Raw genomic sequence first — 20840 nt, forward strand, 5'->3', positions numbered from 1 at the left:
TAGGCATGTACCTATATACATACCGAGATCAGTGCAAAAATTAAATACAGATGTAGTTGAGCATGCAAGTGTAGTGCAAAATATGCACTTGTATTATGTGCCCTATTAATAGCGTGGAGTTTAAAATATGCGATTGGACATGCTAGTATCCACACTGCTTTTGCTTGTATTAAGCCATGAGCAGTATTAGCTGTCACCTTTCATGTTTATTTGTTCATGTATTTATTTATTTTGTTTCCATTTCTGGTCATTTTTTCTTTTCTTCTTTAGAAGCTTATGAGTCTTGTTAGCAGCCCTGGGTCAAGTGGGTTTTCAGTTTAGATTGTCTCTCTGCTGACTTGAGATTTCTGAACCTTTAAGTTGCTCAGTAATTTTTTCATGTTCTCATCTTGGTTATTACTACATACAGAGATGATAGAATTGGCTAGAACAAAGCTACCAGAAATTTTAGTCATGATTTATTGAGGAATTGTGCTTAATTATTAGGTCTGAAGAATGACTTAGTCGTAATCATTCAATATTTTAATTTTCTCAGAATGGAGTAATGCGTATGCTACCAGAACAAATCTTTTGCTGATGGGTTGGAATGGAAGAGCAGGCATGCAAAGACTTCTAATTTAAATTCAAGTATTGGTGAAAGAAGTGGTTTCTGTAGGACAAATATTTATATATTTTAAATTCTTTTTGTTTCAATAGGTACAAGAGAAAATTTTCTATAAATGTTTTAAATTAACTTATTTTTTGATAAATAATTTTCAAAAATCCTGCATTGTTCTTAGATATGGGTCTTCATGTATGCACACGGAGGAGTGCTTTATTGGTTGATTTAATTCTAGCTGACTTTTTCTGTTGTACCATTTATGCAAATTCATAACTTTTTTTCAATCTAAACTGTGAGAAGAATATTAATAACTGATTCTGCATTTACCTGGCTAATTTGCATACATTTATGTTGTATGGTAAATCATATGAAAACCTACAGGGGAAAGGCTGAGCTCTTCTAACAACTAATAGGCTATTTTTTTTCTTCTGACTTGCACAAATTGAGAAATATTGCCTGTGGCAACCATAATGGAAAACTGCATTTTTAATGCTCTCATTTCTGTACAACGAAAAAAGCAGATGACTCTTAAAACTTTCTAAAGCTCTGTAGCTGAACAAGAATATTGGGTGTTAGAGTACCTCATGTTGGTGGAGTTATGATTTGCAGGTTGTATAAGGTTACGGGGGTATTGGATTTGACTAATGGGAGTGCTACTGTGCCTGAAAGGGCTGGCGGCAAATCACAGCTATAAGTATTTTCTCCTGAAGAGATTGTCTGTAAACTACAGATCTAAGAGAGTGCAAGGACTGCCTACACATAGGTTTCTGATCTCCAACATCCAGCATCCTGTGTACTAGGTTGCTTACAGAATTTATATATACAACCCTTTTTGTCTGAGCAGTAAATGCTAAATATTTACTCAAGCTGTATGCATGTGGCATCTCGATTTATTGTGTTGGAAAGTTCAGAATTGATGCTCTATTGGCTTCTGATACAATACTTGGCAGTCTGAAACAGTACTTCTGTTCAGTGGTTGTTGTTGGGAAGCACTTATCAGAGACAGAATTTGTGTAACAGAGGGTGCTAGTAGTAGTACATCTGCAATGAACTGAGGTGAGATTTCTCAGGCATGATTTCTCATTTCTTGCCTACAAGGAGACACTGTTTGCTGCATTTCCTAGCAGACAGAAGAAAACATAGATCACATTTTTCAAAAATGCAATGAGAACATTGCCTTGTCTCCTGCGTTTCACAAACAGTGCTTTATAATCCCTTCAGAGAATACTCCAAGTGAACTGGTGATAGAAATTGAAATACGAAATAGTAAGAGAATTGCCATCTGCAGAGTATCTGCAGAGGCATGGTGTTTCTGCATAGGGAAAGGATGTTCTTTACCAGTGTCCCCATGTTCTAAACAAAGGTGCTGTTGGAGAGCCTCAGATAAACGGAATGCTGTTTCCAACTGAACTAGTTTCGCTTTCTAATAAGGCCCACAGTGGCTTGTGCCATGAATGTTAAATGTCTTTGTAGTGCTAAAGAGGGATTTGAACTGCATTTGTGATCCCTTTTTTTTTCTGTTATCTGGACTTGTATTTTAGGGAAAAGTGCAGTCCTGTAATTAGAAAGTCAAGAATGAGTGAGGAGGCAAGCAGAGGTAACGACTGATTACATGTGAATATCAGTAAATAGGATGGTTGAGACACTTTAAATGGGACATCCTGATAACTTGATTTTAGGTTAGAAACTTGGCCTCAGGTATTTGCCAGTGGAACTGTTGCCTCTCAGGAAAGGAAATAATTGCTGCTTTTGTCACATCAATAGCAGGTCCTGATACCTACGTTACTTTTGAAATTTTAATTTATTTTTTTTTACATTTACTTTTTAATTAGCTTATTTTGTAGGCTGATTTGTTCATATCTTGATGACTCCTTTAATGAGTTTTGGGGATTTATCATAGTAATTGAACTGCATAACTGTTTTCTATATATGCTACTTTTTTGTTCTCTATCTGCAGCTTTCTGGAGTCATTGAATAACTCTGATAATTGTTACCAGGCTGAGGAAGGACCTAACCTGTTATTTATGTCTAATATATTAATAATGCACCATGTGTTTTCTAGCCGAGAACTACTTAGGAGGGAGATGAGGGAATTGTATATATATTTTTTTTTAAATTTAAATATAGCTAGCGATACGGAAATATTTATGGCTTGGCTGTAGATGAGGAGAGAATAATTTTTATCACTCTCTTTCCTTTCCTTACAGGGTATAAAAATGGTAACCAGAAGCAGTTCAGAGACAAGATGTTTTCCCATCTAATTTGTCATTATAGGTTGTTTTCAGATCCAGCTTGGACCTAGTCCTTTGTGCAATAGTTCATTGTGCTTTTTTTTTTCCTAGTTCAACGAGTGCAGATGGAATTCTCATCTGAAGAACTCATGATTTAAATTTCTTCTTAATTGTGGAATTTCCTATTTAAAAAAATTAATGAAGATATCAAACCAGTTATTTTTATGATCTTTGAGATGTTTTAATGTATCTTGTGATTTCAGAGGGATTTTAGTGTTCACTTTCTTTTCACCCAAGTCTTTGTGTAATCATGAGGTCTAAAATATTTTTTAAGCGTGGGACCCAGGAGATTTTCATGAAGTTGCTGGCAAAGGTGAGGTAGGGCAGGGGAAGTGGGAAGTATGATAGAAATTGTAATAACATATAGGAAATAACATTTCAGAGCTCCTCATCTGTTTTCAATTGTGTTTCTTCTTGACACAAACTAAAGCAGTGAGATCTTTTCTAGTCTAATATCATTAATGAAAAAATAACGTATTTTGCTCCTTATAGGGGAGTTTTTTCAAAGGTTTCTTTTTTGTTTTGCAGCGAGGAATCAATTGCCTTTTTTTTTTCCATGGGAATTCTGGCATTTGAAATGGAAAGTGTTACTTCAGACAGGTTCCATTAGCATCAGAGGCTCCTTGCTCTCAGAACTGGCCTGTATTTTATAGCTAATATCACCTTTAAAATGGGCAGATAGAAAAGTCTTGTAGCAAAGCCTTAGGGTCCAACCTGATTTCATTCGGGAAGGAGAAAGAAATTTCTCATTCTACCACCTAGAAAGGACAATGTTTCTTATACTGTAGCTAATTTCAGTGGAATGTAGCAACTGCAGCAACCTGAGAAGCAGCTTTAATAGATCCCAGCTGACAAGGAGCAGTTCTCTTTCTCCTTCCCTGACGCTATCCAATGCGTGATACATCTGGTCTAAAATCAAAAACTTAAAACATTGGTGTATTTTTTTTCCTTTAAGATGTGAGGGAGAAAGGAAGAGGAGGGAGCTGGAAGTAAAAGAAAGGAAGTAAAATAATTGATTGCAGTCATGCATCTTGGCAAACAGCATTTAATTTCTCCAGAAGGCCAAAGAAGTTGTAATGTATCCCTTCATCACCTTGGTCTTGGTTGTTAAGGAAGATGGAATTGCTGAAAAATGATACTTGATTTTTTTGGATAGACATTATTATTCCTTCTGAAGGTGCAAAACACTGATTAAAGAGGAATCTTTCTGAGTTTACAGCAAACATTGAAAATACATAGTTTCTCTGTAAAGAAGAAAAGCACTATTTCAAATTTCTTGTTAAGACTGTGCCAGTTTCTGGAATGATGATTTAAGTGCAACTGTTATGGTTGCAATTGGACAGTTCTTTATGATATACTCTACAGTTGCAAGAGAGTGTAAAATAATGGAAAATATCTCAACAGTGAATAGATTTTAATATTTTTCTTCACAAGAATATGGCAAATCACTAGCTGTTATTTGCTCCTATGTGTGTGTGGATATTATGTGAACATATGACCTTCAGTGTACTAAGCATTAATTTTCTGTTTTCCCAGAAAGAATAGATTTTATTTCCAGATGGGATATTATTAGCTTCTAGCTCTCCTAGCTAGTCAGGTATTCTAGTTAGTCACTGGCTAACAGAGTAGTCTAATAAACGGCAGCTTAAATAAGCAAAACATGCTTACTTTATGGACATAAGCAAGAGCATGTAAGCATCAAAGCAAAAATTTGCCTTTAAATAAAGGTGTGCCAAAATGCACCTCTGAAATAATTTCTGGGCATAAAAAAATCTGTCACTGATAAATTTACTGTAGGCATTCAGTTTTGTTTCATATTGGAAATGTGATTTTTACTTCTATCCTAGTAATTTGGTAATGATTATAGTATTCTTATCTTTTGAGAAATTTACAATTGCCTGTTTAGTCTTAATAAAGTAATTAGCCAGTTGCATATATTCAATGAGGGCTGCCTAAATGACATAATTTCCTGAAGATAGCCACAGAGTGCAATATTGTGCCCCAAGTAACACACCAGTTACTGCAAACTCAACAGAGGGAATTTTTCTGACTTGATAAGATGCTGTAGTCAAAGGCAGCTGTTAACTCTTAGCTGGTTGGCATTGTGGTAGGAGACCATCATTTCTGCATGATTTTTGTTTTGCTAAAAGAGGGGAGCAACTTTCTAGATGCAGAATCACAACATGAACTGTATTAGATTCTTTACTTTGCTCCTTTTCTGTGTTTGTGCTGAATTTGCTAGTTCTTGGTAAGTTCTAGGAAAAATTGGATGCCTTTCCTGCAAGCACATTATCGAAGACTTAGGGAATTTATTTCAAATTATTTGAGGAGCCATTCTATTGTAAGCTTAACATGAAGACAAAGAGTTTATATGTCTGTGTATAAATTGTTTTAGTTGTTTTTCACATGCAAGGACATGAATGAAATAAGGGTTAACAGAGGAAACTAACATCTTGTCAGGCCAATAATCTTTCCCAGGAGTGGCCATTTAATGCAAAATGCAATTCATTCTGCCCTAGTACATAGATTTTGAATGCAATGAAAGGTCCTCTGCAGTGCTTTGGGTAATATTTTTAGCAATAGCTCTTGAGATGTTTTCAAGAAAATAAATGTGAATGGTTTTTCACAAGTGAAGATCTTCATGCCCAAGTCAAGTTACTTGGTTGCCTATGTTGAATTGTGGGCAAGTGTACAATATCAGAATTGCAGATATTGAAGAAATTTACTGGCGTGTAAATATTGGCAGACAGTGCCCTAGTGGTGAGACGCAGGCATATTTCCCTATTTTGTTGTATTTTGGGGCAAGAATGGTTATAGAAAGGAAGTTATCACAACAGCACTTTTTCTGTGAAATAAGCAGGTGCTGCCACTAAATCTTTGTGGGTGACCTTTTGCATTAGGGCTACACATATTTCCATCTATTTTTTTCTTCTAATACAGTAAATATTCTTAAAAATTAAATACTTTGTGTGGGAAACTATGAGGGAGAGCAGAAAGTAGGAATAAACTGATTTTGTTTTGTTAGCTGTATAGCATGAGAGATAGTGTTTTGACTGAAGCAAGATGAGTATTTTCTCAATAAAGACCGATGCATGTGGAGACTGAGTTTGCTGTAACATTTAATGGTGTGTATTTCTACTTTGCTGGAAGTATATAGATAGTTCCATTTTTACCACTGTAATTTTGATTTTTCATCCCTTTTTGGGTTGTTGAAGTCTATGGCCTAGAATTTCAAGGTTAGCTTTTCTCTGAGTATTCTGTATTCTGAGGTATTTTTTCAGTGTGGACACATGCATTGTAACAAAAACCATATTAAAAAAGTGTTCAAGAAGAATGTGTGGGAAGGTGAAAGGAGGTAATGAAACATTGAAAGTAGCATGTGCTTCACTTCTTCCATGTAAAATAATAAAGAAATTAATTTGAATAAAATCTTCAGTTATTATATGCTTTTGGATAATCAAGCTACTTTGTGCACTTGAAGTCCTTATGTTCAGGGATTGAAGTGTGGCCAGTCCTTCAGATGAAGGAAAGAGAAAGAATATTTTATTTCAGCCCAAAAGATATTTTGAATTTTCACTCTCTTGCTCTTCCACTTATTTTTCCTTTTTCTTCATTTCACAGCTTCTGCAATCCCAGATAATGGAAGGAGATCCTGCCTAAAGCTTAAGGTGTTTGTGCGACCAGCAAGTAAGTTCTTCAGATTAAGATTTTGAGGGTGGCTTTCTAGCACCTACTTTACTGTGTGGTCTAGTAAACAATTATTTTTTTTTTAATGGTTAAATCTTGTATCTGTTCTCTACATGCAGAAATGTTTGCATTACGATTTTCATTGTATGTTCTTATCATTTTTCGTAAAGCTTTGTTTGAATTACTTGGCACTTGCTAACTTGTTGTTTCTTGAACTTTGTGCAAATGGAAGACTTATACTGGCATTTGGACAAGTGCCACAGACTTTAAAATATCAATAAGCCTAATTATGTACAGTAAATAGAGAGAAAAAAAGAGAGGAAAAAAGGAAAGTGGGGAATGTAAGGGTGTTTGACTAACATATTTGGCTGTTATATCTCTATTTTTGTTATAGACAGCTGTATGAAAACTATAGGTGTTCATGATCGTGTTTTCGATGTTAACGACAAAGTAGAAAATTCATTAGAACCAGCAGGTTAGTATGCTTAGAGAATCTCTTTTAACAAATGCGTGTATCCCTCTGGTGCTTCAGTACTTTTTTTCCTCTTCTCTCTGCATGCTTTGCATGGTACAACTACCCCGCTTTTGCACATTTCTAGCAGGGCTAATACAGCTTGTGGTATACTTCCTGCATCCTTGTTTAATTCAGGGAAGTAAAAGTGTTGCTTTATTTGGTTTTTTTGGAGTGACATGATTTAGTGAAATTTGGTGTGTGCCAGTGTAAAATTTCTGCCGGTATCCTGGAGCCACTGGCCCATCCAAGCCAAACACTCAGCATATTGGCAACACACTCTATTTACTAACTGGGCCCAGAGTTTTAGAAATAAAGTCAATGGGCACACTTCATTTGTTAGGTGGTTTCAAAAGACCTTCAGAAAAACAGGACCACTTCTTGTATGCCAGTGCATGACAAAGGTGTGCAACTAACTGAGTTTTTGTTTTAAAAGAAACTAGTCCTTTAAATTCTATATATTTGTATATTTACTTTGTTAGGCAAAGTATCATTTTACATATGTGCACGTACACACACTAACACACACCGATATTTAGGTAAATATATACATACAAATTTCTCTCCTGTTTTTATTGAAGCCAGCTGAAGTTTTGGGGGCTTTTCTTGCAAAATACTGCCTTAGGAATAAAGATTTTCTTCATCTGCTCAGGGCAAAGTTACATTAACCTCTACATCAATCAAGCTACTGTTCTCCATGTGGGAAGTGCATCTGTGTTGTTTGTGTGGCCAAAGCTTGTGACAGATAGAAATGTATATAATTCTAGGGGTATGAATAACCCAGACGACTTAAAAGGAGTTAAAATTAGGTAGGTATGTAGGAAAAATATTTGCAGTAGTGGTAGACATGTTCATATAATGTGCACCTACACCATACTTACATGTTGTATTAAAACTTCAAAATAAACAGTCAAATACATAAATAATATCAGAAAATATTATATACGTATAATTTATTACATACCCTAAAGAACAGATTACTGAGAATTTTTTCTTTTATGTTATTTGAATGTGAATCAACATTCTCTTTGCATATTATTTTTTCTCTTCTTTATAGGCAAATCCTTTAATTAAAATTCATTAGTTACACATAAGTATAATAAGGCTTTTACAATTTAGCTGATCTAAATGATTTATGTATAGATAAGCAATAGAATTTATTATTTTTCTTTAAAATATTTTTCAGATATTTCCTAAAAATTTGGAGTTTGCGAATCAAAGATGCTCTCTAAGAAAATTTAAATGCATGCATAGTGCACTTGCATTGGCTATGTTTATACATTTATTAGCAACATTCTTCTACAGAAGACACTAGGATGTTTTCTTACTGTCTCTACCTATGAGTTTGAAATTCAGTGCACTTTTTTACACTTTGTGATTTGGTGAACATGGTCTAATTAATGCGCCTGATACTGCTTGCAAAAGAGATCATCTGAGTAATACACGCCTGATTTTGGTAAACTTGATGAATTTTTGTTTCAGCAGTGTTTCTCACTTCTTACTGATTGGCTATAACTAGCTAACATCGTCACAAAGTCATTAGAAAGCAGCAGGAAAACCAGGCAAGCAAAATCAAACAAAGAGCATCCTGCAGTCTGAGATGAAATACTGTTTGTGTTACCAGGGGGAAATAATAGCTTTAATGAGAAGGTTTGGTACCACAAAATTCCCACTCCTGATATCAACGCACATTTGTATTATTAATTGGGCCAGTCACCATTAGATAATCAGTCACTCTGAGATGTGCCAACTGCTGTCACATTTCTCTGTTGTTGGCCTGTTAGGGTTGCTACTGCCTTGGTGGATCTTGTTGCATGTGTTCTGTGTCGTGTACTAATTTACGTGTCTCTGATGAGCATCTTCTGCTTCTGTGCTCTCCCCTAGCCTGCCACGGTCTTCTTCCACAGTAGACACAAGAATTGGAAGGCAGGAGGGTCATGTTCAGCAGATTACTCACTGTCATGTTTCTTTTAAAAATCACCATTTGTGTGATTTTTGAACCCTTGTAATATCACTGGTTTTGTTCAGAAATTTGTAGGAATCCACAGTGATTGCATTTTCACAAGTGGTAGAAGTAATTGTCTCTATTCCTATTCTTTCCTTTCTCTTTCTCCTTAATAATAAAAAAATCCTTAAACAAAAATTGCAGCTGTGCATATCTGAAAGTTACACCTGCAGCGTGTGATGTAAGGCTGTGTGATCTGAAAAATTCATGGCTGTCAAAATCTTTTTTTCTGTATTGATGGTATTCCCAGTGTTTAGTAGTGACCTTCTGGATTTTGCTAAGTAATCTTTTTCTCTTCATGAATTGTCTTCAGTGTTTCAAATGAAGCAAACCCTTTTCCCCAAGCCTTAAAGACTGTGCAGTTATGACTCTGCACCTCCAAGGAAAATCATATTTGTAAAGTGATTTTCATAACTCCAGATGAATTGTGTTCTGATATATGAGTGCAGAAACCTTGCAACATCACTGAGAGAAACCCGGATGATTTCTCAAAATGAATCCCTTAATGTTATATGGAAATTAATTCTTCTGTGAAGAATGGCTTTATAAAAATGGCATCATAGAATATCTCCATATTTTTCATTTAAGAGAAGTAATCTTTTTAGCTTAGTGCTTTTTCATTGAGTTTTTCAGCAGTAGTCAGTGTTCCAGTTGTGCAGTATCTGATAGTCAGTCAGTGAATGAGGATTTATTACTGCTATACACTGGTTCTGCCCTATTGTGTTTTAGTGCTGACTCACTGATGTAATTAGGCCAAAATTGTTGACATTCAGTGTTGAAAATTCAAACTTATTTGCAATTCTAGAGGTAGAAAGTAGTACAAATCATTCTCCTCTGTAGTTTTAGTTCATCAGCAGTGAGTAAATGTTTCTAAATTGGGAAGAGCTAACTTTAAATATATGAAAGGAGGTAGAACTGGCAAATCAGGGTTATTTTTTCCCTGTAAGTTCTTAAATATGTTTAGCTGAGAAGCAAGCTTTTGTGAAGTATTCTATTGTCATTGCAGTGTCACCATAGCACAAGGCTGTAACTCAGAAGTGAAAAGTGAAACAGCTTTTCTTGTTGATGATTACTGAAAGTACCATTTTCAGAAGCCAGCATTCAGTGATATTTTTAGATTCCTTTGGAATAATTCTGGAAGAAAAGACTAGGGCCTCGTTTGGGCCCAATATGCCTGGGAGGGTCTCCTTGCCGTACATGGTGCGGAGCTTCAACTTAAACCATTCTAGCCAGACTTTCCCACTGTTGCCACAGAATCACAGAATGGGTGATGTTGGAAGGGGCCACTGGAGGTCATCTAACCCAACCTCTGTACAAAAGCAGATCCCCTAGAGTATTGTACTAAGGGTTATATCCAAATGGCTTTTGAGTACCTCCAATGAAGAAGACTTCACACGCTCTTTGGACACTCTGTTCAATGTGTACTCACACAGTGAAGTTCCTGCTCTTCAGGTGTAACTTTCTGTGCATCAGTTTCTGCCCTTTGCCTCTTATGCTATTGTTTGGCATCACCAAAAAGAGATGTCTCTTTCATGAACATGTTTACAGCTAATCAGTGCTTGCTTTTCATACTTTTGCCTCGAGCAGCACTGAAACTTGTTGATAAGCCTTATGTGATTATAGCATCAATTAATGCTGGAGAAAGTACATGTGATAAATTGCTAATTCAGTTTACTGTGCTCCTTGCTGTGTAACTGAGCTGGGGCTGAAGAGCCTATTAACCTAAATTATGCTAAGTGCTCTCCTGATTTTGTGCTAGGTGTCAAGGATATGAAAGGGAGGGAGCTTGCCTGTGGCTAAAGCCAAGTAACATGAAAGGCTCCATGACAAAGCAGCATGGTGATCCCAGTGTCCTGATTCCTGCTTCCCTTAGTGCCTCTAGCTGGAACTGCTCGGGTCTCACCCAGTGTGATCCTGGCAGTGGAATTTTTTGAGATGAGATTTGAGACAGGAACATCATAGACATATTGACTTCTCTTATAAAATAGGGAGCTCATTTCATTAGTAGATGAGATACTATGCTGGAAACTTTGGTGTTCTAAAATAAACTTAGAGATACATTTTGAGGCCGCTTCACACTTCCTAAAAAGGTTTGACGTTTTCTTTTCATTTAGTAATGAAAAACAAGAGCTGATTTTTTATGACAAGCCATTGATTGATTGCTTTTTGAATAGCTAAATTAGGTAGTTTTGGATATAGAGGGCTTTGCAGGGAAAAATACCACTGCTATAACAACACCAAACTTGATTTTGACTTTGCCTACCTTTTCTATTTTATAAGCTCTGGCTTTTAGGCTGATCCTAAGTTTACAAAAACTAAACAGGGCTTTCTTTATTATGTGTCATATATTTAGTATTTGCTACCTTGTTTTCTTCTGCCACTAATGCATAAGCATGTTTTCCTAACTCAGCTGGTTCTTTTTTCATTAGTTCTAGCAGCATATATGTAAATCTCCATTTTGTGTACCATGAAAGGTTGTGAGATTTTCCAGATTGAGTGTGTATTCTATACACTCATTGGTGACTGTCATGTGTTAGCCTTTAAAATTTTATTTCAAGGAAAAAGGAATGATCTCACATCTCCTGCTCACCCCTAGATGCAGCATACTTCAGAGGAAATTTTGTGCATGGAAGGGGGGTCTGTGCTTGAGCTTAAAGGCTGTAATTTCAAATTCAGAAGCCAAAATCTGTAACCGAAGAAGGGCATTAAATGCAAAATTAATTCTGGGCCTGTGCAACACTTGAAAATCAGATGTTTTTATTTAGCTGCCTCCCAACTGATGTTGCTATCTAATAGGACATCCAAAGCTAGAACGACAGTGTTTTACTGAAGAGGAATCTTTCATTCCTCAATCTGCTGAAATCCGACTTACTTTCTGTTCCTCTGGTCTTCAGTGGGAGTTTTGCCAGTAAGAAATGCAGGACTTGGCCCCAAGTTGGTTACATAATGAGGTATTACACGCTTGTGAAAGTCAATGACAGCACAAGGTTCATTGCCCTATTTCATAAAGGCACTGAAATCTACTTATAGTTGTCGGCTCAGTGAGAGTTTATTAAGGATGCAAAATCTCATTGGAATGTATGCTTTCTGTTTGAACAGATGATACCGTACATGAGTCAGCCGAGCCATCCCGTGGTGAGAACGCGGCACAGACACCGAGGATACCCAGCCGGCTTTTGGCAACTCTATTGTTCCTCCTGGCAGTGCTTTTGATATTATAGCACACTGTGCTCCGGCGACCTGTCACAGAAAATACCAGGGTCTTGGAACATCAAAGATCCACCTAACTGCTCATCCCAGGAAAGGGACTTTATTGTTTTTGCAGATGTCAAATTGTTATTTTTCCCTTTTCTTCTCCCTTTTAGCCTGAACTCAGCAAAAATTTGAAGGGGATAACTAGCTTCAGCACCCACCCCTACCTACCCTGTGACTTTCTTAACCCCTCCATATAAATAAAAGGACTCCAAATGAAAATGCCAAACTATAATAGTGACACTAGTGATTCTTATTTTCTTCTGCATTCTCCTTTAAGAAGTCACCTCTGTTAGCTCACTATGTCATCCGTATGTGGACAAGAAAGTGTAGTGGCAAATGCAGTCAGTGAGGGATAAGGAAAGTGAATGAAAACCTGGGAGAGTCTTTCTCTATGATACAATATTTATGCCTTCTCGTTCAGCACTGTAAGATGGTCATGCAAGGCATTGTGTCACCATGTCAGGACTGGAGGGGAGATATTAAGAATAGACATAACACCATTTCCTCCAGAAGTTTCTAAATGAACCGGCTTCTGAAAGGGGAAGATGATGTTTCTTATGGGACTCTTGAAACATCTTTGACAGTAACATTTTTGCTCCCAAGTAGAAATGCTGTCTTTGGTGAGAGAAAAAAGATAGTTTTTAGGAATGTTAACACACAGCAGGCAAGGTCAGATTTAGGAAACTTCACTGGGGGTGTGAGTGCCTCTGTTATTTCGTTTTAAGGGGATAATGCACACCGGCTTATTTTATTTTAAAACAAATCACCGTGGTGCTAAAATTTTTTTCTTGAAATGCAGAGGCACTTTTGAGAATAAAGTGACCTTCCCCAGCGCTGACTCAGTAGCTGATAGCCTTGGATGCTGCTCTGGGTGTTAATACATGCTAAAAGAGGACATCGGTTGTCAGACGAAACATGTTTGGGACACAGGATCTCCAGTGTTCTCTTGATTTGTCTCTCCTGTAAGTTCCTCAATCATGGGAATAAATCACATGTAGAAGAAGCCAGGGCTGTCTAATAGCATTGTTTGGTGGGGGAAAAGAAAAGAAGTGTGGAATATTAATTCAATGTTGATTTTTTATCTTTTCCCCTTCCAGCACAGTTTGAAGAGTAGAGGAAACGTGTTTATCAGCTGGAGATAAACTAGATGGGCTCCCAAAGACTTAACAAAATATTTTTTTAAAAATCCACTAGAATAGAAAATACATTATTTAGATATACTTTATGCTGAGAGTGAGTATATATGCTTGTCCTATTTAAACATGAGAGAAGCAGTAACCCTTGATGCAATTAGGAAATGGGACTGTCTTGTTTGATGGAATTAGGAGTGACCCTGTTTAAGGTATCTGAGCCTTGGCTAACAAAACTTTGAGAAGTAATTTGCCAGGAAGTGCAAGCCTTGGGGTATTTTTTGGCTAGGCTGCCATGAAATTCGGACTGCTAAACATAATCAGTGAAATTTCAGACCCAGACTGAAACAGAGCTTTTCTGACAAAACTGTGGTAATTAAGTTAAAGTTGAAACAAAACATGGGGCATATTCAAGCAAAACAAGATTTTTCTATATTAATTATGAAGACAATTTCTGCAGTAATAAAATGGACTGATGCCTTTAGTGGATACCACTTCATAGACTTTATATTTTTAAATTAAGAAAAGCCTTCCAGATGTTGAGGCAGGAGAGGGGAAAATAAATTTGGTATGTAAAGGGAGATTTTTTGCATGCTGAGCTATGACCTGGGCTTGCCTGATATCATACATGTTCATGAATACAGGACCTATACTTATAGGAGGAATGCAGGAAGTTCACTCTAGTGTGAAATGCAGAGAATAAAGATACAGTCCAAACAGTGAGGGAAGTCCTCATCTCATTATAGGCTGTACGGTACTTTGCTCTCTTTAAGGTGTATATACTTGATACACATACACTAATACTTTCTGTAGGTAGGAATTAAAAAGCCTTGGATGAGGTGAGCTTAATCTGAATGCACCTTATCAAATGGATTATTAACCACAGTACAGATAATATTGCATGATGTGTAACTATATTAAAGTGATTTGCAGTAATTGCAGGCAGTCACACAAGTAGTGCAAATTTGATGTAGAAATGGTGACATTTGTTGTCCTTTGTCTCTGAATGATGTTGAAGACGTCCATTTACCCACAGCAGAGGACTGTAACTAACGTTACTCTTGGTGAAACTCGCCCCTTCATATTGTCCCAGAGCCTTGCTGCATATGTGAGGGACAACACAAGCGATGATCCCCAGGCTGCCCAGCATTCCAGCCACTGCCAGTTTCATACTTGATGGCATTAGGCAATCCCAGTCATACTAAGTACATAAATGTTGGTGGGTTTTTGTTGTGTTGCAAACCTCTGGATGCTTTAAATGCAGATGTTGCTGAAAATTAAGGAGTCTGTTGCTCCCTTACCCTTCATCTGCCCCTGCTCAAGTCTGAGGTACTGATTCTCCCCAGCCTTAGTGGGTTACTTACACCCATGACCTGCACTCCTGGCTGCCAAGGACATTGCAACGTGAAGCAGGAAAATAGGGATCAGTCAGTTTAGTGGATACTGTGTATCCTTCAATAGACAAGGTAACATTTCGTGTTAGTTTAGAATATTGTTTTGTACTGTACTTACCTGGATGGCGAAGGAAAGACAAGTAAAACTTAAAGCTATGTTCTTTAAATTCTGTATTATTAGCAACCTCTGTTGTATATAGTGTTTGATAATAAAGTATTAATTTGATTCTTATGTCTTTTGTAAGTGAGAACAATAGACTTTCAGGATATTAAAATCACGTGTTGATTACAAGACAGAGCTTTGAAGCATCAAGTGTGATCATGGCTGAGAACTGAGAGACAAGTGGCCATGACACTGCAGCATACAGGACTCATCTTCGAAAATCGTTCATCTGTTGCAAGACTTCACAATGTCAAGACCTGGAACAACATGACTTTTGATGATCAATGTTTTATCCTCGGTGTTTAAAGGTCTTATGTTGGAGCCCTGTGGTTTCTGTGTTAGTTTTATTCTTTTGTATCATGTTTGTTTCTAAAAAGGCTTTGGGGATATAACAGTTTTTCTGTTATTTTGTTTGTTTCTTTCTTTTTAATTTTTTTTCCCTCCTCTTTTCCTTCTGAATTTGTTCCCATTAATAGTTTTTTTCCAGAAGGGATCTTGCCAGTGACATGTGCGATATATGTATGTACTTGGTTCCAAAAGAACTAGAAACAAATTTGGGAGGTACTGAGAGTAGTTGAGTAGATTGTTTCCTTTCCTCTATAATTATGGAAGGAAAATGGTTGTATTTGTACCTGTTGATTCCCACCCCTAGCCCTCAAAACTGGACTTAATTCATTGCCTTATGAGTGCAATGGTTCAGCCACTTTCAGAGGTTTAGAGTATTAACTCTTCCCCTCTTTTCATTACACTTGGATTTTGTAATCACCAGTTTTAATGTACAACCCTCCACACTTCTCTTCCCTCTTCCTGCCCTGCCTCCTCTCCCACCCTCCTCCTTTTTTAATTTGGAGCTGTGAATGGGCAGATCTGTTTCTGGTCTGGCATCACTGAGTTTTTCCCATGCATTCGCCCTCGAGCTTCTCAGATGTGAGACAAATCTCCCTACAATAGGCTTGCTGCCATTGTCTGTACAGTTTAATAGATGCTGGCATGTTGGAGGTTACCCATGAGTCTGCGAAATCCGCTTACCATGCTTACTCTTGACACCCCATTGAAGACACTCATTGTGTATGCATCTGGGTATGAAAGTCCAGCTCAGTGTGGTCCTGTGCTTGTACTGCCCTGCTTTGCAGTTTCTTTGCACTTATTCATTGAGTGCTGTTTTTGAAATGCTTACATTATATAAACTTAAAAGAAAATGTTAAAAAAAAACCCGAAACACCCAAACGCCCTGCCCCATAAGATCTGTATTTGTATATACACGTGTCCGTACAATTATACTTAAATAAAATTAAAGATTTTCATCATTTTAATTGGTTCTTTTAGACTGCCTTTTTGTTTAATTAAATGCAGTTTCGTTTGTGGGCTCTTTGTACCTACCTTACCCAGAATCATAGAGTGGTTGGAGTTGGAAGGGACCATCAAAGGTTTTCTAGTCCAATGCCCTTGCAATGAGCAGTGATATCTTCCACTAGATCAGGTTCCACAGAGCCCCATCCAAACTGACCTTGAGTGTTTCCAGGGGCAGGACAGGAATTGAGAGGAGTATGAATGGGAATGGGCGAAAAATCCACATTACAGGCACAACAACTGACTACCTAGAGATGTCACTACCAATGCCCTGGCAGATCTCTGCTCTTCACCCTTTTTAATGTGTTTAAAGCTCTTCCAAATACTTAAGAGGGTAAGAAGTTGTATCAGCCAAGTGCTGGTGCATTACATCATCACTTTGCCCTGCTCTGGGCCTTGCAAGTGATCTTCCTCCCCTGCGTAACAAGTGGCTTTAAGGTGCAACTCTTACTTCCTGAAGAGTAGAGCCAGCTCCAGAGCTGTGCAAATAGGCCAGGTGCAGTCCCCCTCTTCCCAGGATGTCTCTCAGACTGGCAAATCTGAGAAGTGGTTTTGAAATGTTAGCCATATCTTCCTTTACCAAAAAGGCTCAGAGCAGCCAAGCCTAATGAATGGGAGAATTCATTAGGGAACCTTATAGTACCAAGGTTTCCTCCTGAAGGGAAGGGGTAGAAAAGTGGAAGCAAAGAACTGGACGGTTTTCGCTTTCTTCTTTCTTCCACCCTGCTCCCAAAGGCTGATACAGTAGTGCCTTTCCAAAAGTACATGACTGCATTGGTGTTGGCTTGTGTTTAGGTCTGAAATAGTTGTCTTTGGCAGTGTCTGCTTACTACTCCTATGATAGATTGAACATGAGAATTTAGGTCATAAAAGGTGGGGAGCACATACCAAAACCTGTAGTACATGCAATGTACATTCAAAACTGCTGTAATTACATTGTGTTAGCATTAAGCTTACAGAAAGCTTTTTATTATATTTAATTAGTTGACAGGGCAGCAAATACTAATTATAACTTGCTCTAACCTTCTTTTAAAATGAGAAATGACAGCGTGGTGAGAAGGAAAGCTGTGTGTCTGAGTATTTGATACAAAGAATTGATGCACCATTTTTTTTCTCTGGAGCTGTGATGTTAGTAGGAGGAGAGGGTTATAAGTGACACGTGTTTAGTATGTTTTAACATAATAACCATGTCCAGAAAATATCGTGCAGTCTGACACACTTAATAGCCTTTGCTCAGAAGACACTGCTTTTGCTGAGAATGGTATTTGATTTCATTTTTCTGCATTAGTGTGCACAATGGGCCTTTATACTCCCTCATATTCCCTTCTGCAGAATATTTCTGCTCACAGAGTACCTCTGAGGGCATTCTCAGGAATATTCAGGCATGCATCATACTGCTATAATATGGTTGTGTGCCAAAGTGGTTTTATTCATTTAGAACAAAGCTTTGATTTATACAGGTTAGAGATGTGGTAATCAACTGTGATGGTTAAATTTTTTACAGGCATTAACACTGCAGGAATCAAAAATACCTCCTTCCTTATAACTCTTATTTTTGTTAGCATTTGCCTTTACTTGGAAGTTTAGTTTAAAGCCTGATTCAACTTCCTATTGCAGTTGTATACATAAGAGCCCAAAACAAGACTGAATCTTCACTGTAAATGCTGCAGTGCAGGCAGCTCTTATATGTGGCTATTTGTGTTTGCTTTCAGCACATTTGATTTGCTCCTGCTAATCAAGCAACCTGAAATATCACCGATTTGAATTTTTGTTGAAATTTTCCCTAGACCACATAGAAGATTTTAAAGCAATGTCTTTGTTGGATGAAAAAATAGACTCTAAGAAATATTCAAAAAGAGATATAAAATTTTTGTGCTAAATAGGTTTTCTGTTGGTTCCCTCCCCCCAAATAAATATGTTAGCTGACTAATAGTGTCAGTCATATTTCATTTAGAAGAATTCAAACCACAAGATAACTCTTGCAGCCACCAGCACATCTTGAAACACTCATTTTTCCTATGATGGTTCTTCAAGCAAATTCTCATGTCATTTGATTACGCAAGGAGGAGTATAAATATGAGAAATTGCAGGGTGGTAAGCTAGATGTGTGTTTGGAGGGAAAGAAGAAGAATTTTCTGTTTTCCTAGCACTTTGTGAATGCATACAGTGCATTCAAGATCAAGAGTATAGAGTGATTTCTAGACTCTTCTCTACCTTGTAATGTGACTCTGAAGGATGGAAGGTACCTCCTGCTGTAGATACAATCTCAAGTCTCATAGTTCTTGGAAACAAGAATTTATGTTCAAAGCCTGCTTTCCCTAAGTGCTATTTTGTGGGACTTGCCCACTTACCAATATATACTTTCCAGTACTAATTTTAGCATTGAAACACATTTATCTATCCACATTTATCTGCTGCTGAGAATACTGAAGTTTTTGTCTGGAGCGTATTTGTGAAAGGAAAGGTCAAGTAAATCAATAAGATACAGAAGGTATGTCTCACTCTGATCCTTGTTGTGCTGAGAACCAATTGTGAACTTTGTTCTCATGTACTGTAAGTTAGGGTGTCTCAACTAATTGCTTGACTAATCACTGACCACTAGTCCAAGAAGTTTATGAGGCTTTGTTTTTTTCTCTCCTCACTGCCACTTTACCTATAGCTGAACAAAACAGGAAGTGTAGAAACAGCACAGCAGAAGGAAAGCATCTTGAGGCCTAACTGGCAGCCCCGATGAGATACTGAAGTCTCAACCCATTTACACTTGGGTATTGGGAATAAGTGGAGTGTTACATATTGCAGATGACAAGCTGTGATCCTGCAGCAACTATTGTTGTCTGAGGAGGGTCAGAAGAATGAAGCCCTTAGCTGGGTGTGAATGCTTCAGTGGAAACTTGGCATGCTGTGCATTACATAGCACTGCGTGTATCCCAGTGCTTCTGTTGACTACAATGAGGGTGGAGAAGGGGTGGGGAGGAGAGAGCTCATTCAGTCACAGATGGCTGAGCAGCAGTGGGAAGTGTATAGCAGACTCTAAGCCCAGGAGTAGTTACTGGTGTAAATTGCCTGTGAGTAGGCTTGCTTGTTTGTGCAAATTCATAAAAACATGAAATAGAAAACCTGGAAAGTGCCTGATTGTGTTCTCTGGTCTGTGCTTGCAGAAATCAAGGAAAGATTTCACATTGACTCAGGCCTACCCTGCTCCTTTTTGAAAACTCACTAGCATTTAAAAATACACACTTCACCTTGCTATTCTAAAACAGGAATAACTTGGGATTAGTCTTGCACTCTGCAGGGCTTCTCCTGGGGCTGTTGCATGTGGAGGTGGCAGCTCAGGATTTTGATGAACCAGGCCCTTTTGAGAGGTCTTCCCCAGCTGCTGAGTGCTCTCTGCAGCAGATGTTTTACAGGTAATTTTTAGAATTTGTTTTGGGAAGAAATTTTTGTTTTATCTCTGCCATCAAAAAGATCTTGAAGCTGGAGCACGTGAAGAGTGTAGATATAGTGGCTTTCACAGGGAGGAATAGAGCAACATTTTGATTTAGCACAGCTGCAGAGAGAAGAATGTCAGTTCTACTTTAAGAAAAGATTGAACAGGAGTGTGGACTATGCACAATGTTAATGGTTAGACTTTAAATGTGAGGCAAAGCCGATAAACCCATGCAGTGATGCTTATCATGCTTTCTACTTTAGTTTCACAATATCCTGGTTCTTGCATTTAATTGCATTACAAAAAGCCTTGTATTCCCATTGGCACAGAAGCCAAAGCAAGTGTGCATATCATCCTGCCTGGTGAATTCTTGCCCTTTTTGTTTTTGTTTATTTCATTAGTTATTCTGCATTTATTTGCAGGTGAAAAGGAAAACTCATGCATACTTCCTATGCTCTGGTCTCATTAGCCAGATTTCCTCAAAACTCTTGTACTCCAGAGAAGTTTTGCCAAGTAGCTAAATGAAATGCACATGGTATGAATATTTATGCTGCTTTAATGATCAGATTTTTGCATCCATGAATAATAAAGGTTTTAACAAGAACAGATAACAAGATTGGCACAAAACAGTGAAGTGGTTAATATAGCAACCTCTCTGTTGCAGGATTCCCCTGAGAGCAGTAGACTGAACAATCTTCCTCTCCTTCCTCTTCCTCTAGTACCAAAATTAGTCTGATGGGACATGCAGATCCTCAACATAGCTTTGCAGAAAGCAGGTGTTTTATCTACTACTGGTTCTATAGCCACCTCTTTCATGCTTCCTTTGAGGAAGTTCAAGGTTTTTTGACTGAAAAGGACCTTCAACTTTTGAACACGATTTTTATTTCAGATGCTCTCCAGGAACATTTGCATTTGAATCTGAAGCTGCTACTTTGCTTTGTCTTTTCAGCAGCAACTAGCTGACAAGTGTTTGCATGATTCAGAAGTTTGGGGGCTGCAAATCAAAGCAGCACGGTTTCTATGAGC

General features: G+C 37.7%; 1 protein-coding gene across 2 annotated transcripts in view; it reads left to right on the top strand.

The window, feature by feature from the left end:
• EFNA5 (ephrin A5) overlaps positions 1–16295 on the top strand; it is a 205508-nt gene extending 189213 nt beyond the window's left edge. For both annotated transcript variants that reach the window (XM_074533313.1, XM_074533314.1), the window contains 3 exons: positions 6514–6579; positions 6974–7054; positions 12195–16295. In XM_074533313.1, the coding sequence (XP_074389414.1) occupies positions 6514–6579; positions 6974–7054; positions 12195–12316 (269 nt within the window). In that variant the 3' untranslated portion in view covers positions 12317–16295. The remainder of the gene's footprint in view (positions 1–6513; positions 6580–6973; positions 7055–12194) is intronic.
• Positions 16296–20840: the final 4545 nt, after the last annotated feature.

Source organism: Zonotrichia albicollis, chromosome Z (genome assembly GCF_047830755.1).
Source record: "Zonotrichia albicollis isolate bZonAlb1 chromosome Z, bZonAlb1.hap1, whole genome shotgun sequence".
In the NCBI taxonomy this organism is placed as follows: domain Eukaryota; kingdom Metazoa; phylum Chordata; class Aves; order Passeriformes; family Passerellidae; genus Zonotrichia; species Zonotrichia albicollis.